The 26,490-nt window shown below is 43.2% G+C and overlaps 2 protein-coding genes across 14 annotated transcripts in view; one reads left to right on the top strand and one right to left on the bottom strand.

Moving 5' to 3' along the window:
- Positions 1–1,362: 1,362 nt before the first annotated feature.
- ARV1 (ARV1 homolog, fatty acid homeostasis modulator) lies at positions 1,363–17,357 on the bottom strand. 4 transcript variants are annotated; one of them, XM_040968149.1, is made up of 6 exons: positions 17,001–17,357; positions 12,133–12,252; positions 10,418–10,571; positions 5,489–5,713; positions 4,528–4,674; positions 1,363–1,725 (listed from the first exon to the last, which is right to left on the bottom strand). In XM_040968149.1, exons 1-5 carry the CDS (start codon positions 17,169–17,171, stop codon positions 4,532–4,534), a joined length of 813 nt encoding a protein of 270 aa, XP_040824083.1. In that variant the 5' UTR covers positions 17,172–17,357; the 3' UTR covers positions 1,363–1,725; positions 4,528–4,531. The 4 variants fall into 4 exon arrangements, with proteins under 4 accessions (XP_040824083.1, XP_040824082.1, XP_040824079.1 ...); XM_040968148.1 differs by having other exon boundaries at positions 10,418–10,583; positions 17,001–17,194; XM_040968145.1 differs by having other exon boundaries at positions 10,418–10,583; positions 16,989–17,176.
- A 65-nt stretch (positions 17,358–17,422) lies between these two features.
- TTC13 (tetratricopeptide repeat domain 13) overlaps positions 17,423–26,490 on the top strand; it is a 69,751-nt gene continuing 60,683 nt past the window's right edge. For all 10 annotated transcript variants that reach the window (XM_040968144.1, XM_040968143.1, XM_040968140.1 and 7 more), the window contains exon 1: positions 17,423–17,726. In XM_040968144.1, coding sequence (XP_040824078.1) covers positions 17,450–17,726 — 277 coding nt within the window. In that variant the 5' untranslated portion in view covers positions 17,423–17,449. The remainder of the gene's footprint in view (positions 17,727–26,490) is intronic.

Below are 26,490 nucleotides of genomic sequence, written 5' to 3'. Positions count from 1 at the left end.
TAATAAGACCCGTTTCCTGATCCATCATCATGTCAGGTAATAGGATATGGTCCTGCTAGACAAGCCTCAAGCCTTAGCTTTTGCATGGACTGGAGTTCAGTGATTACAAGTACTACACAGTATTTAAAGGAGTTTGGTATATCAGTCTTATCCATAAAGATCATCTGGTCCCTCTCCTCCAACCTACTAGGTCTCATTACCCTCGCTAACCTTCAAAAGAAAAGTTACTCTGTCATTGGGATTCTTTAGGATTAAATGACATCCAGAAGTATAGTGGGCTTAACATGGAGATACCTAACCAGTAATTCAAAGCCCCAAAACCCCAGAGCAGGCCACCATGTGCACGCGGTGACTGGAATCAGGGCTCTGAGCATGGAGACAATCCCGGTCTGGCACTCACCAGCAGCCAACAGGCTGCTGGAAGTTTAAATCCCTAGGTCCCAATTTCGCCCCCTCCCCAATCCTATCCCCCACACCATGATGGAGGCGGGTGGGGCCTGGGTCTAGGTCATTTATTTTTAAAAGATTTATTTAAAGGCCAAGAAAAAGGTGTTTTAACCTATTGGTTCCCTCTCCAAATGAGGCATGCAATAGCCAGGGCTGGGTCAGGCCAAAGTCACAAGCCCAGAATTCCATTTGGGATCCAAGTACTTGGGCCATCTGCTGCCTTCCTAGATGCATCAACAGAAACCTCATTCAGAAGCAGAACTCCAAGTGGGACTCATATATGGGAGGCAGGCATAATAGCAGCAGTTTAGATGGCCGTGCCAGTATTCCTATATCCTCGTCATTTAACATCTTCCATACATGTTTTTTTTTTTTAATGATTTGTTCTCTTTTACTTGAAATACAGAGATAGGAGAGACAGAAAGAGAGGTATTCCATTCTTGACTCATTCCCCAGACGGCTACAGCGGCTGCAGCTGAGCTGGTTGAAGCCAGGAGCTTTTTCAGGTCTCCCATGTAGGTACAGGGTACCAAAGCTTTGGGCCATACTTCATTGCTTTCCCAGGCCACTAGCAGGGAGCTGGATGGGAAATGGAATAGGTGGGACATGAACTGGCATCCATATAGAATGCTGGAGCTGCAGGTGGAGGCTTAGCCTGCTCTGCCATGCTGCTGCTCCCTTTACCTCTTTTTAAAATTAGCTTTACTGAGACATAGTTCATCCTTGTAAAATATACAATTCAGTGGCTTTTAATATGTCTATTTTCTAAGAGTTCATGAATTGAAAGTATACAAAATATCAGTTTATTCTGAAAGGCTTTCGTTTTTATTAAATGTGTTTCTGCTAGTCAGAGCATAAAATACTATTTTTAGGTCAGTATATTGACATTTAAATAAAAAGATATAAACATATTAAAGGAATGAAATCTATATTTTTATTATACATGAAATTTGAGTTCTTACCTGCGGTTTTCTACAACGCATAAACCTGCACTGGCTGCACACATCAGCGCTGTGGCAATGTTTCTGGGTATGTGAAGGTCACATTGTGTGTGTCTCCGAGGATCTGTACACATGTGGCTTAGCTGGTTTCCTAGGGCTGGGGGTGGGTGGGTAAGGACTGCATTTTACTGAACCTCTGCTGCTGTCTTTTGAGGAAGCATGTCCAAATCTTTGCTTCATTTTACTCATCAGATATATGGAGCTTGGTGTCTAGTTTGTGCCTTCTCTTTTTTCAGATATAGCTGGCATGGATGGTACTTAGTAAAGATGAATGAAGCTGTGGATAACAATGCAAGAAATCAGAATGGCACACCCTGGTATCAATCAAGCCAGAAATGCTTCTTCCTAAGGGTAGCTCCTGGACTCTGGCAGATACAGAGGAAGACGGAGTGGGGTCTCTCCCAGCACCAAATTTGAACTGGGCTGAGGAAGGGGTGTGAACAGAACGCATGGGCAAATATAAAATATGAGGTAAACTAAGGCAGAAAAATATGTGTAACATGATGATTACATGTGTATGCCCTTATTTCCTTAACTATAAATTAGCACTGGTGGTCCGACAAGTAGAAACATTTGTAAAAATCAGGGAGAAAACATCTGATGTTGGGACAGTGTTGGAAGGTTTTGCAGGGTGACTCTAGGTCAAGGGCAGAGCGAGTGGTACAAACAGGAGGCTCTGGGAAGGCTTCATTCCATAGAGGAGCAAAGATGTCTGTCAGACGAGGTAGGAAGAGGGTATTCTGGGGTCTGGGGAGATTGCCAGGCAAAGCAGACCCGCAGCAAATGAAGACTAGGGACAGCAACACACTGGGGAGGAAACTGAAGATCAGGCTGCGGAGGGCCTTCCCACATGCCACAGAAACACAGACATTCATGAGGGAGAGGCAGGGAACTCCTGTGGCAGCAAGAAGAAAGGACTAAAAAGTGCACAGGGATCTGGGAGTCGTGCTTTATGATTTACATGGCGCTGACATGGTTTGTTAAAGGCTAGCTGTGATGCTGTTAGGCACAAGATGATGAGGGATCACCCTAAGTGAAAAGAGGTAAAGAACACTTCCTAAGCAAAGTTGTGGTGGTCCACACCACAGTGCGATGGGCTATCTGCTGCTTGCGATGCTGGCATCCCATATCGGAGTGCCAGTTCAAGTCCCAGCTGCTCTGCTTCCTGGAAGTAACTGGGACGGCAGCAGAGGACAGTCCAAGTGCTTGGGCCCCTGTCACCCATGTGGGAGACCAGGATGGAGCTGACAGCTCCTGGCTTTGGTCTGGTCCAGATCTGGCTGTGATGGCAATGTAGGTAGCGAATCAATGGGTGAAAGGACCATCTCTCTCTCTGTGTCTGTCTGTCTCTGTGGCTCTGCCTTTCAGATGAATAAACAAACAAATAGTAAATCTTAAAACCGAAAGAAAATTTTCCAAGAAAGGACCTTGTGTCAGTAAGGAGACATACAAATAGAGTACAATTTTAGAGCTGCTGCTGTTTAAGGCAGTGGCAGGGCCATCTTGGCATCATGTAGGAGGGAGTGGTCAGGTCACAGTGACCTGGTAGGGAGGAGGAGCTGGAGGTATGAGATACGGAAGGAATGTGTACAGAAATAGACACAGTGAGATGGAAAAGGAGCAGGTTTGGGACAGAACCCTGGCACAGGCAGGGAAGTCAGTGAAGGAGAAAGAGCCACAGGAGAGGAACAGGCAGGTGTTGCAGGAGAGGCCAGCTCAGAGAGGTGGAGAACTTTGCAAAGGATCTGGTAACTGCCTTTCTGTGAACTGTAGGACCAAAGACTCAGGTGATTCTAGGAGAAAGCACATTTCACAAAACAAAACAAAAAAAAAAAAAAAGGAAGAACCAGAGCAAGCAGGTTTAAATTCCCTGTTTTAGAATAAAGAGCTATGCATGTCCACAGGCAGAGAAGAAAGAGCCAATACGGAGAGTATAAACGAAGCAGCAACACCCCTGCAGACACAGATGGGCAGAGGAGCAACGGGCACAAAGGGAGCCTGGGGTGGCGGGGCTAGAGAATGGTGCTTCAGGAGAGGCAGAGAAGCCTGCAGCAGCCACCAGGGGCGGGGATGCAACAGAACAAGGAAGAAGAGAGCAAAAAGGTGGCAGCTTTCTCTGGGAAAAGCTGTGAACACAACTGCTTCCTTCACTGCCTAGCCTTCTGCCCCAGGATCCTGCATCCTTACTTGGGAGACTACAATCTCCAAGTCTGGTTGTGCTCAGAGAGAATGGAACATACACAGGTCAGATACAGACCCAGAGAGGCAGGGGAGTACAATATGAGACAGGGAAGGACGTGGATGACTGAGGACGCTTTGAAGTAAGGGAGAAGGCAGCTCAAAGAACTGCAAGTAGCTCAATTCTCAGCAAAGCCAGAACAGAGGAGGTGGTGAGGAGCATGCAGCAGATGTAACACAGCCACCTGAAGGCCCTTTCAGGGGAGGGTGACTGCAGGTGACTACAAGACGGAGGAGCAGCAGGAGGACCTGTGGGGATTCTATGCATTAGCAAAGAGGGCTTCTGCAAGAAAATCTTGCAAAGCTCAGTGAATAATGACTGGGCAAAACAGCCTCAGTGAGGCATGAATGGTGAGAGGCAAAAAGCTAATAGTGCTCTTAGAACTTAGGAATGTCACGTAACAGTGCCTACAGCCTCAAGTGTGGTTAAGAAAGAGGCAAGGCAGGCCAGGGAAGCTGCAGGTCAAGGGACTAGAGGTAGAAAGAGAAACAACAATAACAGCAAGAACAAGAAGATGGTGGGAAGAAGGGAGAGGAACGGTCAGATGGCAACTGTCAGGGGGACAGATTTCAGAGTCTGGTGCTTAGCAGAAATGGCTGGAGTGAGGGTGTGAATGAGAAACTCTGAAGGTAGGCCCCCAGAAGCAACAAGAACACGCTGTTGTCAACATGGAACTACAGTGAGGGACTCGGGGTCTTTGAGGAAGACGACGGCAAACCAGAGGCAATGCCACGCACACTAAGGGTGGTGCCATGGGAGGGCACCCACTTCTTTTACTATCCTGTCTGCCTAATGTGAGGACATCTGATTGAGGGCGGGCAAGCTGCATGTCTTCAGTACCTCTTCAAAAGTGCTGAGATTTATAGATGGTACAATCACTGCCCACATCCCACTCCATCCTCTGGAAGAAGTACACCATGGTGCTTTCCAGCAGCAAGCCGCTCAGGATGGCCATGAAGGAGAGCTTCCGGTTGATGTTGAGGGTCACTGCAGAAGAAAAGACAGTAAATGATCAGACATGTGAAAGACTTCAAGTGTCTTATAAAGCTGGTTTGGGAAAAAAAAAATCTGTATCTGTTCCTGTTTGTCTATGTGGTGGTCATGTCCTATTTTTCCGGCTGGTAAACCTCCTGTAAGAAGCAAAGGCTCTGCTTACAAAATAAATAAATAATTAAATAAATAAATAAAATTAAAAAGCTGAGTTTCTCCTCCATGAGTCAAAAGGCAGATCATGAATATTAAAGAGGAAAATAAAAAAGAGATGACAAAGTCATAAAGACATTAACAGGGCAAAAAGATACGCCATGATGTATCAATTTGTAAGATGACAAGCATGATGATAAAAGTGTCAGGTAACAGATATATTTTAAAACAGCACAGTGTGTACTATGGGTACAATTCTGGGACACAGGACCATTTACTGCTCTGCTGGTGTGGCAGATATTGCCGTGGGCTGAGAGACGGGTGCCTGGCATCTATCCCGTGTGACAACTGCCTAGCCATGTAACTTTGGTCAGGCCACTTCGCCTACAGAGTTCCACCAGCTCATTCATAACATACAAGTAATGATGGCTGCCCTGACTAACCTAAGAGGACAGAGAACACAGGCAGGAAAAATGTGGCCCATGATACCGTCCCAGTGGTTATGTGAAACACCAAGGTTCTGCCCCAGACACACATGTTAGAGTGTTCAGCAGGTTATTCGACACTCAGGTTGCAGAAACACTGTGATTTAGAAACAAGGCTCTAAGTTTTGATGTGGGTGGAAAGCGGTGAAGGCAGAGTGAAGACAGAAACATACCTCGGATTGCCTGGAAATTTGATGTAAGGACAAACACTTTAATGAGTTTGAGGCACAGAGGCGTGTAGTCATGTTCCCAAATGACGGCTGGAATCAGCAAGAGCTTTCCATAGCTGGACAGCAACAACGCTTTCAGCAGCAAAATGAAGTTGGGTTTTTTTTTCGCTGTCATGGGTCGTTCCACCCACAAGAAGGTGAAAATGCCAATTAAATAGGCAGTTTGTTCTATGGAGAAAATACGAAATATAAATATGAAAGTCTCTATTGAAATCATATCTGTCTAAAGACAAATCTACCATAGTTCCAAAATACAAATTTTCAGCTGACTTCATTGGAAATGCGTTGCCATGATCAAACTGTTTTTCTTTTTAAATAAATCCCTAGCTGTTGTGTCAGATCCTGCTGGCATGATTTCAGACAAACATCTCATAGTTCTTTTATAAAGTACTTTAGCATCCATTGAAGCAAAACAACCCCAACAGAATTGCAGTTGACTTTCAGATCTTTCTAGGAAGTGTGATTCTGTTCAAACATGTTCAGTGTAAGAGATCTCTACAGAAGAAATGAAATCGGAGAATGAAAGCTTTCAAGTTTGAAAGATGAGACCTATTTGGAGCGTGGGATAATACCGGAAGATGTGTTTTTTTTGTATACTGGTTTACTGAATGCTTATTAGTTGTGAGATTTTGAATATTCTTCTGTTTGAATGAGAAGACTACTTAAAAAAAAAAAAGAATTGTTTATCTATTTGAAAGCAGAGTGGCAGAGAGAAGAGAAGGAGACATTTTCCACCTACTAAATTACTTCCCAAATGTCTGCAATAGCCAAGGTTAGGCCAGGCAGACCCCATGAGCCAGAAGCTCCAAAGCTCCATACAGATCTCCCACGGGGGCGGCAGGAGTGTTAGCAGGCAGCTGGGTTGACAGCAGAGAAAACCAGGACTCGCACTGGAGCTCCAACATGGCATGATGTGCCACCATGAGGCCCCCTCTATTTCATTTTACCTATATTTTCTTAGTGTAGTTCTTATTTTCCAGAAATTTCATACAAAGAGTCTGGACTGGAGGAAGCAATAGCCCTACTGGTGTTCTAACATTGGAATACAGAACAATCTGTTCAGTTCTTATTAATTGGGAATCTCTTTTTTTTTTTAACTGTACTATTATACTGCTAGCTCCTCTGCTTATTTAGTTGTGCACATTCCAAGAAGTCTGTCTTTAATTCTATCCATTCCTTCACCCCTTGCCCCTGCTTAAGCTGTGTTATTTGTAGATAAGGTATATCTGTAACACCAGATTTCTGGGGAACACATATTTCATAGAAAATTCTTCTTTGAATGTTTTACAATTTAATATGGCTAAACTAAAGAGGTTCTGAGTGTCGATGATTAGAATCAATAAAATTGATTTAGGATGGTTACCCTAAACTTGGTATCTCTTTCAAGGGAGATTTTAAGGGAGATGCATTCTTTCTCTCACCAGATTTACTGAAAGGCTTGTCCAATACGAGGCTCTGCTCAAACAGGTAAGTCATATAACACTTGGATTTTGGATTAAAATATAATAAAATGAGAGAGAACTCTTTACAAACAAGTGCCAGTCAAGTCTCCTGCTGGAGCTAGGCCTCCCAGCAATTCTAGAGAGGGAAGGCTGGACCAGATAACCCCCACATGTTCTGCCTTTAGGATTTATGAGACATGTGGAATTGTGACAGCTCTCAAACTCTGCCCAATATTCCCTACAGGAGACACTTAAGGCTTTGGTGGATTGGCTCTGCTCAGCAGCAACTGCTGCCCAACTACAGGAGACTGTAGTGCAAGAAACACTAGGTTGGGAGCCAGGGGCATGACATGAAACTCTGAGGATGTCGGGGAAAATCATCTCCCCATTTCATGTCTGTTCCAACAACTAGGGATAGGATAGAAATTCTAACTTCCATAATTTATATATGTGAAAACTGCCTAGCAATTACCACCTATAAAAGTATTTTTAATCTGTAAAATGCTTCATTTGTGGGAACTATTCTTTCCTTTTTAAATATTTACTTTTATTTGAAAAGCCAGGTAGCACAGAGAAAGAGACAGAAAGAAAATCTTCCATTAGCTGGTCCACTCCCCAAATGGCTACAATAGATGGGATGGGCCCTAAAGCTAGAACTGTGCAACTCCATCCGGGTCTCCCATATTGGGGACAGGGGCCCAAGTATCTGAACCATCCTCCATATCCTCCTGGAACACATCAGCAGGGGGCTGAACTGGAAGCAGGTCAGCCAGGATCAGAACTGATGCCCTGATAGAAGATGCTGGCATTGCAGGTGGTGGTTAACTCACTGCATCACAATGTTAGCCCTAGGAGATATTCTTGATAAACTCCAATAGGACTTTATAATCCAGTTAAGGTTTAGATTAAGACAAACAAACAAGTAGCAGTAGAAAGAAATTTCTGGTTAAGCATCAAGAGATTCACTGTAGAGTAGATGCTATAGGAATTCCAAACTGTTATAAGACAAGTCTGGTTTTTATATTAGAAAAAGAATATGAAGCAGGCATTTGGTTTAGCAGTTAAGATGCTGAGTGCCTGGGATGCAGTCCCAGGTCTTCTCTCAAGTCCAGTTTCTTATTAATGCGCAAGCTGGGAAGCAGAAAGTCATGACCCAAGTATATTTAGGTCCCTGCCACCCATGTGCTTGCTTCAACTATTGAGGGCATTTGGAAAGTGAAACAGTACATAGGAGGTATCTATTTGTCAGGTCTGTCACCTAGGTGGTAGGGAACACAAGTATTAGAAGCACCATCTGTGGTTTCCTGGGTCTGCACGAGCAGGAAGTTGGATCAGAAACAGAGCAGCCAGGGTTTGAGCCAGGCATTTCAATATGACACGGGAGAGACATGAGCTAATTCCAAGTGGGAATTAGCTGCTTCATTAAATACCCATGCTGAATGAGGCTTTGCCTTAAAACATATAACATTTTTTAAGTTCTATTTCTTGGGTTAGGTGACATGCTCAGGGATGTTTTTTGGGTGACATAAAATATTAATTTATCCTTCTGTAATTTTCAAACATATTTTAAAAGAATTAAATTTGTCAAAGGCCAAATTGTATCTAAGATTACTACAAAATGGGCAACACAGTGACCAAATGATTTTAAGACTTAGGAACTAAATTGTAACCAACTGCTGTCTATGAGCTTAAAGAAGGCTTAGATTCTTGTATGTACTTTTCATGGTGTCTAAAGGAGTGCTGGTAGATAACATGTACTCAATAGATATTTCTTAAATAAATGAATGACTGTGAAGACTAACTGATGGTGGCCTGCTCAGGTTAGAATGCCTACACGCAAGTTTGCTATCATCTACTCAATCAAACAAGCATTGAGTACCTATTATATATAAAACAGATATTTTCCTAAAAGCATGGTTATATCAATGGCCAACAAAAAACACACTGTCCCTCATTCGGTTTTTAGTTACTGAGCAAAAGACAGATCTTTATAAGAATAAATAATGAAGGACTTCTCAGATAACGGTAGATGGCTAGTACAAGGAAAGCAAGGTAAAGCAGGAACAGGAAATCAGAAGTATCCGAGGGAAGGGAGGGAGGAGGTAAGGTCAGTCAAAGTGTGCTTCATTTGAGAAGGTGAATTTAAGTAAGGACTGGAGGGGATGAGAGAATCAGACGTGTGGACAGCAGAGAGACAGGCATTGCAAGCATAACCAAACACACATGTCTCACAGTGGAAGCTCATTTGGTGTGTGTGAGGTAAGCTCAAAAGACAAGCTGGGTCAGAACACATATGGGAGATGGTAGCTCTGGAATGGGCAGATTGCCAGGGAATGAGACTAGTAACCAGGGAGCTGCTGTGTTAATCCAGGCGGCTGATGAAGGTGGATTACATCAGCATTATAGCTGTGGAAGGAGTGGGTAACATTAGTGTGGCAATGGCAACATTGTGAAGGTAGAACCAACAGGAGCTGCTGACATGTGGCTAGGCACTGTCAAAGGAAGAGGCATCAGGGATGACTCCAAGGCTTCTGGGTGTAAGCAACCAAAAGATGGGAGTTGGTGGCAACTGAGATGGGGAGGAGCTGAGTGGAGGCCGAGATGAGGAGTGTGGTCTGGGATATAGTGATCTGTCAGTTATCCAAGTGACAATGGTAGAAGGACACAGAGTCCAGGGATCAGGGGAAAGGCCTGGATTAGAGATGGACACTTGGGAATTCTGAGGAGACAGTAAATGACCAAGGGAGTAAGGGCCAATAGAGAAAAGACACGAGGCCACAAATATGACACTGGAGAACAGTGGAGACATACTACTAAAATGCTACTTCATTATCATCATAGGATTTAGAAAAAGAGAAGCATTTACACTGGTAATAAAATAATCACTGAAAATAATTCAACCCAATTCTGACCCTGGAAAAATGATAACTTATGTCATAAATTCAAATTCTGATGAAAAGCACTTTCTGAATTAAGGAATTGAGGAAATAGCAGATTTCCCTGTTTACAAGCAGATGTGTAAAAGGTTTTCTCAACTAGATATGTGGCATCAGATTATACAGTTACCCAATACTGGGTAAAATCTAGCAATTGTCAACTTATTTTAATAAAGTTGAGATTGGGTAATCCACTCAAATTGAATAATCACAACCTAGAATTTAAGAATTTTATTAAGAATTATTTATTATTACCATTTAATAGTAATATTCAAAATATCCTATGAAACTTTGCTGTCTGGTAAGTATGTTTATAGTATACTGTAGTAACAAATAAAAAGAAAGCAGTTATATTTAGGCAAACTCACCAGGGTAGGGACAGAGCTGAAATTTCCTATGTTAACTATAAAAGTCAGGTTTCAAGACTGTGGTTTCATTTTCATCAGAACAATCTGTACCAGTGAACTGAAAATGGAAAGTGCGAGGTTTCTTACCTAAAGATGCGATGGCAAACATTCTGTAGAAATCCCATTCCTTAGCATATCGGATCAAGTCATCAGGCGCAGTGTTCTGGTTTGAATCTTGAAGCTGCCACCACCTCAGGTATGCTTCACAAAGCAAACAAAACACGCATAGCTTTCCGTGGATCTGACAAAGACACTGCCATTTAGTTAGGTCAAGAAATAGTTGTATTTAATATCAGCAGGAACAGACATCGCTCACTAGCCATAGTTTTGAAGAAAATCCCTATGTAGTGGATTTGCAAATTCACAACTGCCTAATTAAGTAGCTACTTGCATAGACTATAACTCAGTGATGCTTAAGCTATAATGCCTATTAGAATCACATGGGAAGATATTTTTTTCCAAAATAATCAACGATTAGACCTAATCCTGATTGAGAATCTCTGGTAATAAACAGACCTGCACATTCGGAAACAGTTCCCTGGGTAGACTCTGATCTGCAGGACTGGTTAAGAATCACTGCTTGAACAGGCAGTTGAGCTTTACGGTTTCTGACATCAGTCCTGTACACAAAACCGAGCCCAGAGTGACTCAGGTACGTGTCTCTGGTTGGATGAGTGTACACTGACATGTTTTGAAAGAGAGCAATTTAAAGGTAGAGATGAATTCGAGGTTCTCGAGTATTTGAAACTTTAGCTAAAATTAACACTAGGCAACATGGATTGGCTTTTTCTGCAAGCTTTTCTGTTCACTTCTCCCATGAACGTGAAGTCGAAAAGGGGCAGCATAGGTGTAAATCACAAGATCCCAGGGGGTGTACCGATGCTAATCAGCTAGCACTCTGCTTCCCTGGAGTCACCTGAGGAGTTTCAATCAAGATGCCTAGATCCCATCCCTAAAGATTCTGACTGAACTGATTCTGGGGAGATCTCAGTTTTGGCGGTGGGAGGGTCAATCTCCCATGCCACCACCAGGAGATTCTGATATGCAACAAAGTTTGAGAGTCAGTGCTCTGGTCAGGCAACTCAGACTGTAACAGGGCCAAATAAGCTGCAGCGTGAGCATCCCTGTTAGCCAAAACTCAGAGCTGCTTGCTTAAGCAGATAATACAAGACAGCCAGCTAAATCAAGTTCCTGACATACATAAGTTTGTCCCATGCAACTACACACATTAAAAAGTATCCTTTATCTGGTTTTCAAACTTAGAACCTGAAAATATGATTTTCTGGTTTTTTCTTTTTCAATCTAGATAGCCTATGCTTTTATCTGTCAATTCCACTCGAACTTACCAGGCATAAATTAAATGTATATTTTGAAAAACCCAACTTTGTATGTTAGAATTTTTGCTGACTAAACTCACTGCTGTCACTTACCTCATGTGTTCCCTTAAATGCAGAACACAGAATGCAAGAAACTATGCTTTAAAATAGTTTCTTTTGTTTACTTGGTCAGTATTTCATTCTTTTCATACATAAATATGTTTAATTTTTACCCTGTTCAAAGTTAGTGCTTTAACATGTAACTAATGAATAGGTAATGATTTGTCAGTTTCCTGCCAGTGAGCACATCCTTAAACTTTCAGTAAGTACCTGTCTATATCAACACTTGTTATTTCTAGAAACTTCCATACATGCTAAAAACATACTCAGGTTAGAATTCCTTTTTGTAATGTTTTAAACGTTTGCCAAAACTTTTTATTCTCTTAAAATACCAAAGCATTAAGTAATATTAAAAAAATCACTTACATTTATTTTAGTATTGAAAAGAACATGCCTATAGGCCTGGGCTTTGCATAAAATAGCATTAATCAAGATAATAACAGGATCATACTCGATATATTTGTCTACAGGTTTCTGGCAGGATTCCTGAAACAATGCAAGAAAATATTAGAACAAACGAATTCATACATTTTGAGATTCTTAAGGACTTTACAGTAGGAAATTACTTTGGACTAGTATAACAATCACATCATCTCACCATTTTTTGAAATATACTTCCATTCAGATACAAAATGTTCATCTATATAAAATTGGTTCCAGAAGTGACCAAATATAATTTTTAAGGCTAGAATGTTACTATTTTGAAGTAAAGCTAAAATAAAGCTTGATTTAAATACTAATTTTAGCTGGAAAATTATCCCAGGAATTTCTAATTTAAATTTTTCAAGAATTCTATTTTCAATCCCCCTTTTGATTTGTAGTGATTCTTAGCAAATCAATAAATATACAATGCACGTTCATAGACAAATTATTTTCTGTTGAATAGATAACCTGTGATTTCTTGGTTCCTGAAACATGATTTGGAGCAAAGTAAGCCCGTCCCCAAGCTCCAAGTGGGCTCCAATAATCCTGAGGTGACAGAAGCCAGGAAAGCCCATTCCTTCCCCACCTCACTGGCTCCAGTTAACCCTGAGTGGTCTCTACTTCAGCAGAAGTGGTGGAGAGTGCAGAGATGTGTGTAAGGAACTTGGCTGTGTAGATGGTCACAAAAACCACTTGGTAGTTCCTATTAAATGGCCTTTCCCGCATGAAAGGTCACTTGTATACAGTTGAGGTTTTCTAGACACATGTGATTACCATGTGATCAAAATCCAAGAACCATCAGGATATAGAAAACCACCGATGGAGGGTGGCTTTTCAACCAGCAGTTACAATGTTCATGACCCACATTAGAGTACCTTGGTTGTAACACCTGCCTCCAGTTTCCTGCTAAGGCAGACCCCCAAGAGGTTCAAGTAATTAGGTTCCTGCCACCTGCACAGGAGGTGGATTGAGTTTCTGGCTCCCAGCTTCAGCCAGCTGCAGGCAGCTGGGGAGTGAACTGAATGATGGGAATAGTCATTTAGAAACTCCAACAAACAAATCAATCAACCAACCAACATACTGCAGATAAACGAGAACAAGCTCATTGGAAGCGTGATGTGTAAAGCAGTAATGGTTACAAAGCTGCATCAGTGCTCCATTCCCTTCATGAACCAAGTGCAACAAGTCAAACAAAACATTTTGCAATTTTGAGAGGACAAAATAGAAATAAAGGAAGTGATGGGACAGTCTTTCAGTTACCTCAAAGTTATACAAGAAAAATCAAAGTACCAGACTAATCCCGTGCTTCAAATGTAATTTGGAAATTGTATTTGAAAATTTGGATTTGCTTCCAATGAAAATAGCTTCTTCATTTATATCATTACAAAAAACAGATATGGTTTCCCCACCATCCAGGGAGAACTGCAGTTACCTAAAAATTGAAGCTACTTGATCTGAGGCATAAAGAACTAGCAGTCTTACAGCAATGAGTAAGGTAGCATCTGATCAGGAGCCACAAAGAAAGTGGCAGTCCTGCCAAGAGCTGCTTTTCAAACCCCCCATCTTACCCATCTTGAGCTGCCCATGTGGCACACACTTTTCCCTTCCTACACAGAACATTTTTTTTAAGATTTATTTTTTTTATTTTTTATTTTTATTGGAAAGGCGGATATACAGAGAGAGGAGAGACAGAGAGGAAGATCTTCTGTCCGATGATTCACTCCCCAAGAGAGCCCAATGGCCGATGCTATGCCGGTCTGAAGCCAGGAGCCTCTTCTGGGTCTCCCGCGTGGGTGCTGGGTCCCAAAGCCGTGGGCCGTCCTTTTCCGGGCCACAGGCAGGGAGCTGGAAGGGAAGCGGGGCTGCCGGGATTAGAACCGGTGCCCATATGGGATCCCGGGGCGTGCAAGGCGAGGACCTTAACTACTGCACCATCGCGCCGGACCCTCCTACATAGAACATTTTAAGATCATAGATGTTACTTTATTTTTAAATGACACTGCTAAGAGGTCAGGCCCCTAGTTGTCTTCTTCAAAATTTCTGTAACCTGATCTTCAGACAGTACTACAAGACAAACTGGGGAGTTTGATAACTTCGAGGAGTTACGCAGAAACCAGAACCAGCAGATGCAGCAGCTGTTTCCTCTTCCACATTCACTCTTCTGACGAAGTGTCTTTAGAGTGGCACTTGTATTCAGAGCAATAGCTTTCTTTCCTTAGTCATTTTGTGAACCAGGCATTTCCAAAATGCTAGTCACTCATGTTTAGTCCTAGGTCTAACCTCCAGTTTTAAGAGCTAGGTAGAAAGGTGTCTGGGACACAGTCTGATATGTGCTATGATGGATGAGTTACAGGGTGACACCAATTAATCGATCACATTTGTTATGTTCTCTGTCCATCTTCCCTCCATAACACTCTGAGTGTGTTATAAACAATGAAGCCTCAGTCAAGCCTTCTGTTTCCCTTCCAGGTACTATACACCTAACTTTTTCTTGGTATCCCTCTATTATTTGTTTTTTTTCCTACCAATATTTCTTTCAACCTTCTTCCAGCTTTCCTCATAAAGGTAAGAAGAAAACCACAAAAATAAAACAAACAAAACCCCACACATATAGTAAAACAGCTACATATGTTTGCTATATATGGTTCCTTTTGGCAAAATGATTACATTTCATATTATTTGCTACTTTTAATGATGCTTAATATATAAGTTTCCTGAAGGCGAGGTTTTTGTCTAAGAAACTCCTACAGCACAGCAGCCAGACACACTGTGGGAACTTATAGATGGTGGCTTCTATCACCTCAATCATGCATGGATAGGACTGACTTTGCTCTGCTGTGTTCTTCAAACCCCACATGAGTCACATCTCTTATACACCAGCTAAACCAACTGTTCATAAAAATTTGTGTTCCTCTTGCCTTCCCCAACAGTTCTAGGACAGTTCTCTTTCCCATTCACCTTCAATTCTGTTTTAATGCCATGGTAAGTGGAACCCTCTGGATTTTAAGCCACTTGAGGGTAAGGGCTGTGTCTTGTTATCTTTGCATCTAGCATCCCAAGAGTGGGGGACTGACCACAGTAGTACTGAGAATCTTAAAGGAGTCAGATCTTGTTTTGTTACCATACGAATTTAACAAATAACTGAGCATTTCTGAAAGGCCGGGACCTATATTATTATACAATATCAAAAGTATTGTATTATCAAGCATAATTCTAATCTTGAAAAGCTATAACAGAAGAAATGGTTAAAAGTACGGGGCATTCATGAGATATTAGGAAAATCAGGGAAATCCAGAAAGAACTTGGAGGAATGGCAGCAGAAAGAGAATAACAGGAAAACATCTCAGGATGAAAACTACAGCTGGGACATCAGTCGCTATATATGGCTAAAACATGCATGAATTATCTGCTGTACCACTCTGAAACACTGGATATTAACTTCAGAACAAACACCTTGGAATCTAAAAACTTTATCTCAGAAGAGATGAAGTAACCACTCTGGTTTAACTGTGACTCTGGCATCAAATGCTTTTCCCTGAGTAATGTTATTATAGAATACAATTTGTTATGCATTGGCATGACAAAAATGAGAACATTACATACTCTCATTATGAAATGGCTGTGTCCAATGAGTCCATAATGTACTGTATCATTGTTCTATCTTCCGAATATAACTGCATGTGGAAGAGTACAGTGTAGGAGGGAAAGGAGGAGGTGGTCATGGCTCCTGACCTAAACAGCTGTCCAATAATTATATTGCCTCATTATACATAAAATCCAATAAGGAGCAAGCATCTAATGATTTGGAAAGGAATTTTGTTATTTAGCCGAATGTCAATAACAGCAAAGATTGTTCTATATTATTGCTGATCAATAACTGAAATGCATTAAGGAAATATCAACTTCTCTTTGGATAAAAGACCATAATCATATTCACAGTTGTGTAGTTATCATTAGCGTCCAGATGAAACACTTACTTGGCCCAGTTCCAAAGTCCTTAAGTTTAGACCACATAAAAAAAAGATACTGTTCTTTCTTGTAGCAGAATGGTTGAGAATATGCAAATCTATAAAACCTGAAAATGGCTCACTCAACAAATATTTACTGAATACCTACTACGTGTCAAGCACTATTTAGTTGATCCAGATACATTAATAAATGAACATTTTTCTTGTACAGCTTACATTTCAGCAGGAGACAGGTAAGTACACCGAGTTTCAAAAGGCTGCTGATGGTTAACTGAGAATTGAGTAGTGGATCTGACAGATGGATGTTAATAATGGTAAGGAGAACAGTTGCCAGTGAGATGGTGCGTGGGAAGTCTAGCACAAGAGAAGTTGGAAGAGGAAATAAGGAGAAAACAAGCGAAGGAGAAAAAAAGCAGAGACTAAAGGTGGAAGTAGGGTCCAGACCGTTTTATCGTTTGTTTTTAAATGGAAGAAAAAAAAGAGTACATGTGCTGGCAGGAATGACTGAGCACAAAGTACAACACGGGCTGTAGAGGGTCAGGATGGCAACAACCCTGTCAGGGAGAACAGAATGAGTGGTTTTAGCTACCTCACGGACCCAAACGCCCTCTCACTCGATCTCTCAATTTCTCGAGACTGCGAAGGTCGTCACCACCACGCAGGTCCCTTCGCCCAGTAGGAGAGTGAGTGACTTTTCTTCTCATTATCCTAGCTCACACAAAGGGCGGAAATGTCCAGCAACGAACTGAAGACTCTCTCCTCGGAGGTCTCTACCCCTCGGAGTCCCCAAATCCCGCCTTTGCCATTTTCTTCCCCAAGGGCACCCCACACCTGCTCACTCACACAGATGGTTATCTTCAGCACACCGTGGTTATAGTCTCGGTACAACTCCTTAGCCTCCTGGTTGCATTCAATGCACCTGTACTGGCAGGAAGCCGAGGCACCGGGAGTCGCTGTCACTCCATCCGCGCTCCCCTTCCCCGGCCGCTGCCCGCTCCGCCCGCCAGTGCCCATTTCAACTCAACTGCAGCCCCGAACTTCCGATTCAGTGGCGGGAGAGACGTCAGACGCCAGACCGGAAAGCTTGCGCCGTCCGGTGCCTCATGGGATTCGTAGTTTCCCAACCAGAGATGATATGCGTGGTTGGCTGAGGTGGGACTACAACATCCAGTAGACAATGCTTCTCCCCTCCCCCCCCGCCCCTTGCCACGGCCCACCTGCCGGCGGTGGGTGAGAGGCGGGGAGGCCCGAGCGCGGGGGCCGCTGCTGCCGCACATGCGCCTTGAGGGAACATGGCACCTGCCGGCTGCTGCTGCTGCTGCTGCTGCTGCTGTTGGGGCGGCGCTGTGGCCGCCGCGGGCGCCGCCCGGCGCGTCCTGGTGTTGCTGCTGCTGGGGGTCCTGTCCACCGCGTTGTACCCCGGTGCCCTGGCCACTGAGCACTACTCACCACTATCCCTGCTCAAACAGGAGCTGCAGCATCGGCAGCAGCAGGAGGCCCCGGCGGGCGGCGGCGGCTGCAGTCCGCAGTCGGGAGACTGGGGGGACCAGTACTCCGCCGAGTGCAGCGGTGAGTGGGCGGCAGCTGGGGGGCCTGGAGTCGGCCCAAGCCGTGGGGCAGCGGGCTCTGCGGGGCTCTCCATCGCTGGCTTCAGCGTGTGCTCCGCGGGAGCCGGCTCAGCCTGGGGTCCCGCCGGGCCACTTCCCGCCGCTCCCACCCACGCCGTCGCGCGCTCCCCTCCCGCAGCTGAGTTGGGGAGGTGGTGAGTAAAGACCTGACAGAGTGTTCCCGGGGCCAGGGTGCCCTGAGTCTGAAGCAGCTGTGGAAGGGTGGAAGGGAGCAATGGCAGGTGGCCCGGACAGCTCCATTCCCTCCGCAGACCCCCGCGGGTGCTGTGGGGGAGAGGGAGCGGAGGACCAGAACTCAACCCCGCGCTTTTGCGGAGCCGGCTTCCGGAGGCGCATACTTGGCCCATCTTAGGCCTAGAATTGGGGTTTTGTGACCTCCTAGGTTGGTTTGTATTAAACACAGCGCCTAACATTTCGGTCTCTGGAAGGAAGACGGGAAAGAAAGAGCAACCATGCTTTGTCTGCTCGTGGGCATTTTGCTTCCAGGGCTTAAGACTGACCTGTGATCTGGCAGGTGTTTCCCAGAGGGTAGAGTCCTCCAGGCTTGTGCGTATCAGCTGTGTGTGTATTGGAGCTAGGCCAGCTCATTCATTAAGGTTGGATGCTACTGACCTGAGTTTAATAAACCATGTGGATGCTGCTGGGGCAGAGTGTGTGTGTGTATCTGTATCTATGTGTGTATATATATATATATATATATATATATTTGAAGTTCTGTAATGAGTCACCTGCTTTTCTCATTCTGCTTTTTTGGTGTGAGTTCCTGTATGGCTTGCTTGGGAGAAAGGACCTGAGTCTACCCAACTCAACTGGGAGCTGAGATTAGAAAGTTGGGATGAGACGTCAAGAGGCTAGCATCCTCTGCTTTCAGCAGTCTGACTTCCTTGGGGAAGTCTCATTGGGCACCTTGCAACTTCTTCATTTCCTAGTTATGGCTTTGGCTGCTAACGCCATCCATTCCTGTGATTCTGAGTAAGGAAAATGACCTGTCTTCAACATAGCCACCTCTAAAAAAGGAAGACACAGTTTTATTTTCCTTGCAAAGGTGCTGTGAGAAGAATGAGAAGAAACCGACATGAATGAAGGGCTTGTGTGCTGTGAGATGTTATGAGTCCTTTGTGTATGTTAACCTGGTATGTTAGCCTGATATAGAAAACCGTAACCTTGGGAGCCAGTGTGGTGATACAGTGAGTTTAGCTGCTGCATGCCTTGCCAGCATCCCATATGAGTGCAGGTTAGAGTCCCAGCTGCTCTACTTCAATCCAGCTCCCTGCTAATGCCTGAAGTTCTTGAGCCCCTGACACCGGAGAGACACAGTGGAGTTTCAAGCTCCTGTCTTCAGCCTGGTCCAACTGTGGTGTGGTCAGTTGGGAAGTGAACGAGGGGATGGAATATTTCTCCTCCCTCCTTTTTACTCTGCCTTTCAAATAAATAAACAACATTAACAAAAGTATAAATGCCTCCTTGGGTGCTCCTTCAAATGAGGAAACTGAGGCACAGGGAAATTGTCTCCCTCCTGAGCTCTCACAGCTATGAAAGGAGGAACCTGAAGAGTCAGCCAGGCTTGGGACAAAACTGTTCTCTTCACCACTCAGTGGTTATCGTAAGCAAACACTGTCATATTTCCCAATGAGTCAATCTCCCTTTCTTAGCTCATCAGCTAGGCGAGATTCTGTGGCCAGGTAGTATAAGATCTGTACCTGTTGACTACTATTATGGAATTGGCTGGTATTGAGGTAGGCTGCTCACTTCATTCTTTAGCCTCCTGATTAAGCCAGCCTGAGGCCTCTTGAGCCAACTCTGATTTGTATTATGATTTCCCCCAGATCACGATAAATGTAGTTTTTCATGAATGAGGGAGATAGAGAAATCCATCCATCCATTCCCTTATGTATGGAGAAGGTTACCTGATGTTCTTTGCTCCAGAGCATGAGCACCGTGAGGCTTCTTTCTTTCTCCCCTGTCTAGCACTTAAGTGTTTGGAATTTAAGAGATACTGTTGCAAATGAGCAGCATGGGTGTTTCAGACTGCCTCCTCTGGGCTGACACAAGTGTCCCAGTAGCTGCCAACAGTAAAGTGGCTTGGCTGCCACTGCCGTCACCCACTAAGTCGTTGCTGGAATTGACTACCCATGCTACTTGGGACTCCAACTGTTTCTCTCAGCCTTACTGATGTATGATAGAGCCATTGTACTATGGACCTGTGAAAACCCCACTCTTCATCCTGGACAGCAGTGTAGAAAGTGGACCCTACAAAGCCTGCCCTAATCTCTCTGTCCTTGCTTGTAGGGACAAATCCAGGCATTGCAGATAACCTTGTTATGGCCTGAGGGCTCCAGCTAATGCTCTGAACACCAAAGTCCCCTACTTTTCACAGCATGGTCTATGTAAGTGCTAGAATGCAGAAGTAATCAATACTTCAGAGTCCCAGAGACGTGACTACACCATCTAGTGATTGTCCTGTCTACATCAAGCCAGGCCCTGCATGGAGGGCCACAGGGCAACACATCCACTTTTCAGAAGACTTTCAAAGTGCTCATGTTCACATGACTGAGTTGATGCGGGCTGGGATCTAAATCTGCATATCTTCTGGTATGTGTATGTATTTGCTTAAGACAGCTCTCAGTTGTCTTTGGGTGCAAATGCAACAGCTGACTGGAGCCCGCTAGTCTGAAGGTATCATCTTGCTAATGATTGCCTTAGTTGTGGACACCACCAATACATGGAAACTGGTGCCAGTAAACAGCTGGATGCTCGGTGAGCTGAGCGTCACCAGATCCACTGTAGAAGAGGCAATCTTTGTTGCCCTTTGCTTAGAAAACACTCAGTTTTACGTGTTTTCCAAACCCTCTTTATCCTTCAGCACTAATTTTGTATTTCACTTTTTTTAAGTGAAAAAAAATTTTTTTTAAATTGTTTTTAATTTATTTGACAGAGAGCTGCCGTCTTGTCATATGCCCATGGTGGGCTGAGCTGGGGCGAGAGCCAGGAGCCAGGAGCATACTCCAGCTCTCTTGTGTGCATTGTAGTACCATGAGCTGTCACAGCTGCCTCGCAGGGTCGTTCTGAACAGGAATCCTAAATTAGGAGCCAGAGCCTGGGATCCAACCCCCAGGAACAGCATCTTAACTGCTAGACTAAATGCCTACTGCTTTTACTTTTATATTTGAAAAGCAGATATAACCTAAAATTTAGGATCTTCTTTATTTTTTATGGAGAAAATAGTCATTAAACAAAATATGAGTGCTGTTTTATATGTATTTTGAAAATAAAACTTCCTTTCCATGTTTCCCCTAATTCTTTCCTTAGTTTCCCAGTTACATAGTTGTAAGCACTCTGCCTTCCTTGACGCTGAAGCAGGCATTATTTTCATTACTGCTTTACCTAAGGGAAAATGAGCCGAAGAGGAATTAAGCTTACACAGTAAATAGTAGAGCTCAGATTTAAACCTGACCCTTTGCGTTACAACCTCAGTGAGATTTGTATTCTCCTTATAATTTCTTGCTAACATTAAGAATAAAGTCATCTGCCCTTAAACGGAAGATCTAGAAGTTCACATCTACTCAAGTGTGTCTCCCTGAATTGGTATTTAGAATTGTGGAGCTTATTTGGACTTGTTCCTTCATTGAAAGATTACTTGTGTAGCTACTAGGTGCTACTCAGTGTTTCAGGTCCTGATGCGGCTGCATAGGTGACTTCAGTTCTGTGTGTGGACACCATGTCCAGGTAGGGGAGCAGTAAAGATATGATGGATGTGGTGATGCATGTCTGGAGGGAAAAAACTCAGTGAGGAACTAGAGCAACCTGGAGGCACTGTGTTAAGAAATGACAAGGGAAGATTTGTGGTTTTGTGACAAAGGTGGCGTACAGAGAGTGAACTTTGGAGAAATTACAGAGTTATGTTTGATACTCTAATATTATAATTTGATACTCTAAGATTGTAGACCTGGTAAGTTAGGGTCTAGGCAAATTATAAGCTGCCCATTGATTTAAGACGGGTTGTCTTGCTTCCCAAGTAAAGCTGAATCTCACTCAAATATAACATTCCCCTCTATGAGATATGTTTTACTAATTTATTACCAAGAGTCCCAGATACATTTTAATAGGTTGAGCATATGCATTTCTAGCAGGTTTTTCTTCTTCTTTTTTTTTTTTTTAAAGTAGTCTCACACTATAGCTGGACTTAAAATATACTAGCTATTTCACGTGGGAAAATTTACTCAGATTTGCCTTGAGAAAAACATCTCAAGAGATGTGCCACAAACTCACGGCAAAAGGGCTCAGGCAGGGGAAAGCAGCAAGTAAACGCACCAAGAGTGAGGGCTACTGCAGATGCTACAACAGACCACAACATCTGGTTCTCAGCTTCCTCATACAACAGAAAAGGAAGTGACTCTTGTTACTAAAGTTTCCTTCTATTGATTTCCTAATACCACAAGGCGTAGCAATGATTTCAGTGCTGTGAGCAGTAAAATGTATTTCATGTATTTAATGACCAATTCTTCAATGAAAAAAGCTACCATTGAGCCCGGTGTGCTAGCCTAGCTAAAGTCCTCGCCTTGTACACACTGGGACTCTATAGGGACGCCACTGCTAATCCCGGCTGACCCGCTTCCCATCCAGCTTGTGGCCTGGGAAGGCAGTCGAGGATGACCCAGACCCTTGGGAACCTTCACCCATGTGGGAGACCCAGAAGAGACTCCTGGCTCCTGGCTTTGGATTGGCTCAGTATCGGCTGTTGCAGCCACTTGGGGAGTGAATCAGTGCATGGAAGATCTTCATTTCTCTTTCTCCTCCCTGTATATCTGACTTTACAATTAAAAAAACTAAAAAAATATTTTAAAAGGCTGCCATCTATTTCAGCGATCTGAATCTTAACTGGCAGAAGCCTGCAGTGGATTCAGGGCTACTTCCTTATTTTTCTGCAGCAAACAATTCCCAAATTAGAAAGATACACTGAATGCTCATTGTCTACAAAGAACTATAGACATCCTGGCGTGGTGGCCTAGTGGCTAAAGCCTTTGCAGTGCATGCTCTGGGATCACATACGGGTGCAGGTTCATGTGCTGGCTATTCTTCCCATTCACCTTCTTACTTGTGGCCTGGAAAAACAGTAGAGGATGACCTAAGCCTTGGGACCCTGCACCCGTGTGGGAGACCCGGAAGAAATTCCTAGCTCCTGGCTCAGGACCGACTCAGCTCTGGCCTTTGTGGTCATTTGGGGGAGTGAATCAGTGGATGGAAGATCTTCCTCTCTGTAAATCTGAATTTCCAATAAAAATAGATAAATAAATAAAAAAAACTGTAGAGGGTCCAGCACAATAACCTAACCAAAATAGCCTTCAGGAAAATGGAAAAAAATAAATAGGAAGATAAGAAAAGCACTTGTGGCCTGACTGTGCATATTAAGTTATTTTCTGTGAACGGAGCTTTGTTCCTGTAGGCCTGACTGTAACAAGCAGCGGCCTATGAGGGTGTGTGGTGATTGTTATTCCCGTTTTACAGATGAGGCAGTGGAGGCCAAGAGCGATGGAAGGAGTTGGACAGATAGCAGAGCCAAGAGGCATCTGATCTGGCTTAGTCTGATTCCACAACCTGTGCTTTGAACCACTGACTGGTACTGTGCTGCCAAACTAATGAGTTAAATTTGAAGTCTGAGAAAGACTCAGATTAAGTATAATAACCTAGTGTTTTAAATACTGATGGAGTTTAGAGAGTTATCAAGCAGGCTTAGTCAAGAAAAATGAAACATTTGACCTTGTGTTGGAGGACATTTAAGGAAACATGAAAATCAGTAGAATGATAATTCTCTGTGCAGCTTAATACCAAAACATAGCACATTCCAGAGAAAGGGATAGTTTTTTGTTTGTTTTTCCCCAAAGATAATTGTCAGATGTGTGTCGTGCCCCCTGGACTAGCACTTTGCGCTCTGTATAAGCTTCCTTGTGTTACTCTGCTTTCACCACACTATAAGTTAATGATTATCAAATTCATATCTGTAGCTTTTGCCTTTCTCTGGGGTTTCTTTGCATACATACTGGATAATTTTCAGTTAAACATCTCACAAGCACTTGGCTTAAACCCAGTTAGTTGCTGATTTCCCTCTGTAACTGTCTTCTTTTGTGGTCCTGCCTCTTGACTGGTCAGACCAGAACCTGTACCTTTTCCCTGCCGCCTGCCTGTTTCAGAGCCTCTCCCTGCTGCTTCAAATATCTCTTTCAGTTGTGCCTCTCCGTTTAAACCAGGGGCTTCTGCCTTCACTTAGACTTTTAGCCCTGTTGTGGCTGGATGGCATGATCTCTGATCTGGCCTCTGTCCTGCTGTGCTGCTTCCTCATCTCATGGGGCTGTCTGTAACCTGTCTTCCTGGTTACACGGCCCCTGGTTTCTTTCTTTTTTTTTTTTTTAAGAGTTATTTAATTTTTATTGCAAAGTCAGAAATACAGAGAGGAGGAGAGACAGAGAGGAAGATCTTCCGTCCAATGATTCACTCCCCAGGTGACCACCATGGCTGGTGCTATGCCGATCCTGCACTGATCTGAAGTCAGGAGCCAGGAACTTCCTCCAGGACTCCCATGCGGGTACTGGGTCTCAAGGCTTTGGGCCATCCTCGACTGCTTTTCCAGCCCACAATCAGGGAGCTGGATGGGAAGCAGAGCTGCTGGGATTAGAACTGGAGCCTACATGGGATCCCGATGCATTCAAGGCAAGGATTTTAGCCACTAGGGCCACTGCACCAGGCCCCTCACATGATTTCTTAAGGAAGGCAGGGATGACATGAACTTGAAAGAAAAGGAATAAAGGCAATTGGAAAGATTAATAAAGCAGAACAAGAACACTTGAATTAGAAACAGCTGTGCCAGGAACAATAGATTGGCGCAAGTTTGTGTTTTTTTTTTTTTTTTTTAAGTTTTCAAAGAATAAGTTTTGGAGGCCTGTTTTAAATCAATATGATTTTAATTTTAATTGAGATGTTAATTGTATGCTATGTGTAACACACGGACAGAGGAGAGCAAATGCTTAAGCCATAGGAAAAGAAGAGGGTAAAAAGATAAGGCTGGTAAGGCTTCCGTGCAAGGAAGCAAGCAGGTTATCAGTGCTATGCATATTATCAGTGATGGACAACATAAAACAAGACATAGGACCAGTAAAATATTGAAATTTCAGAGAATAACATAGCGTCATTAGTATTAAGAGATGACTGTGCAGAAATCTTTGCTGTTATGTTGGAATATGAAGCAGTAAAGAAATCTCCTGAAAGGTTTATAGAGGGTACAGTCCTGGGATATGTTCTGGGACAGTTTCTGTAGTAATTACCATAACTACTTGCAGTCTCCCAAAAAGAGGAAAATGGATGATCCAAGGAAATCTATAATATTTAAATACAGTTGGTTAGCCTTTAATTATGTATAATCTTACGTAATAGTTATTTAATGTGATAGTAAAATAGTTGCAACTATTGTGAGTTACAGACTGAAGAACAAATTTGAACCTTCTGTTCCATACAATTGTAGTTATAATTCTCTATCTCTCTTTTTAAAGTTTCTTTTGCTTATTTGAAAGGCAGAGTTAAAGAGACAGAATGAGAGAGAGAGAGATTGATCATGCATCTACTCATTCACTCCCCAAGTGGCCATGAAAGGCTGGGGCTGGTCCAGGCAGAAGCCAGGAGCCAGGAGTTTCATCCACATTTCTCTCATAGGTGGTAGGGGCCCAGTCACTTTTGGGGGGCGGATCTTCTGCTGTTTCCTTGGGCCATTAGTAGGGACTTGCCTTGGAAGTGGAACACCCAGGACTGGAACCAGCATCCATATAGGAAGCCAGTGTTGCAGGCAGTGGTTTACCCCATTATGCCACAGTGCTCATCCTTAGTTAAAATTCTCACCAACAGTTTATCTATCGCTGGCCTTAGCAAGTCAATGAGAAGCAACAATGCCCAAATCTAATAGAGCTAGGACAAAAAAATGCAACATACATAGCTAGAAAAGTCATACGCAAAGTACTATTAAGTTGAAACCAACAAGCATGTAAAAGAATAGTGCTTCAATTAATTTACAGTTTAGTTTGTAAATACAAGGTGGTTCAACTCTAGAGAAAAATGAAGTACATAATGGGTCAAAGACCAAGAGCATCTTAAAGAAAAGTTGAAAGGTACTTCATGTTGTTCGGCCAGCTTTCCTGATTTGAAAAATTTAATAAAACAATAGACTCATTCCTTTACAGATAAAATATATCATTCTGTACCATAGACAACACAGAGCAGCTTTTGACTGGATGTGGAAAGATGCTAAATGAAAAAGCTTCCTCTTCCAGAGCTGAGAAATGTGTGGGTTGTTATGTGAAATATTAGCATCAGGAGTAAGCAGGGGTACCAGTTATCACTGGCATTATTAGCACTTGTTGTGGGGGAAATTTCATTCGATGTAATGAGATGCTTAATGAGAATAAATATTAAAAAGCTAATAAAATTATGTGCAGCTGGGACAACTATCAACTGAATAGAGACGTTAATAGAGCTTTTATGAGTTCAGAAATGTGGGGGAGATGAAGTATTCAGCTCTCAGCAGTTAGACAAGAGATTTATAATGTTCTGGTACCTCTCCCCGTGTTGCGGTTTTCTGGGACCTTCATTAACCCTTGGCTTCCTTCAGTTCCCACCCTCGTTCAAGGCAAAGAGCTCAGACTAATCGCATTCACATTGCTTCG

The sequence above is a fragment of the Ochotona curzoniae genome, unplaced genomic scaffold (assembly GCF_017591425.1).
Source record: "Ochotona curzoniae isolate NIBS_2020 unplaced genomic scaffold, NIBS_Ocur_1.0 scaffold_4683, whole genome shotgun sequence".
NCBI classification, from domain to species: domain Eukaryota; kingdom Metazoa; phylum Chordata; class Mammalia; order Lagomorpha; family Ochotonidae; genus Ochotona; species Ochotona curzoniae.
Note: the sequence above shows the minus strand (reverse complement) of the source record. Positions and strands in the feature narration are given on the sequence as shown.

Bases quoted from the DNA above. Each gene is read 5' to 3' on its own strand.
- ARV1 (XM_040968145.1), bottom strand. From the start codon at position 17,171: ATGGGCACTGGCGGGCGGAGCGGGCAGCGGCCGGGGAAGGGGAGCGCG. The intron at 12,253-16,988 runs GTGTGGGGTGCC...GCATTGTTTCAG, and splicing joins CCATCTGTGTGAGTGAGCAG to GAATCCTGCCAGAAACCTGT. The intron at 4,675-5,488 runs GTATGTTTCTGT...TTTCTTCTGCAG, and splicing joins AAATTTCCAGGCAATCCGAG to TGACCCTCAACATCAACCGG.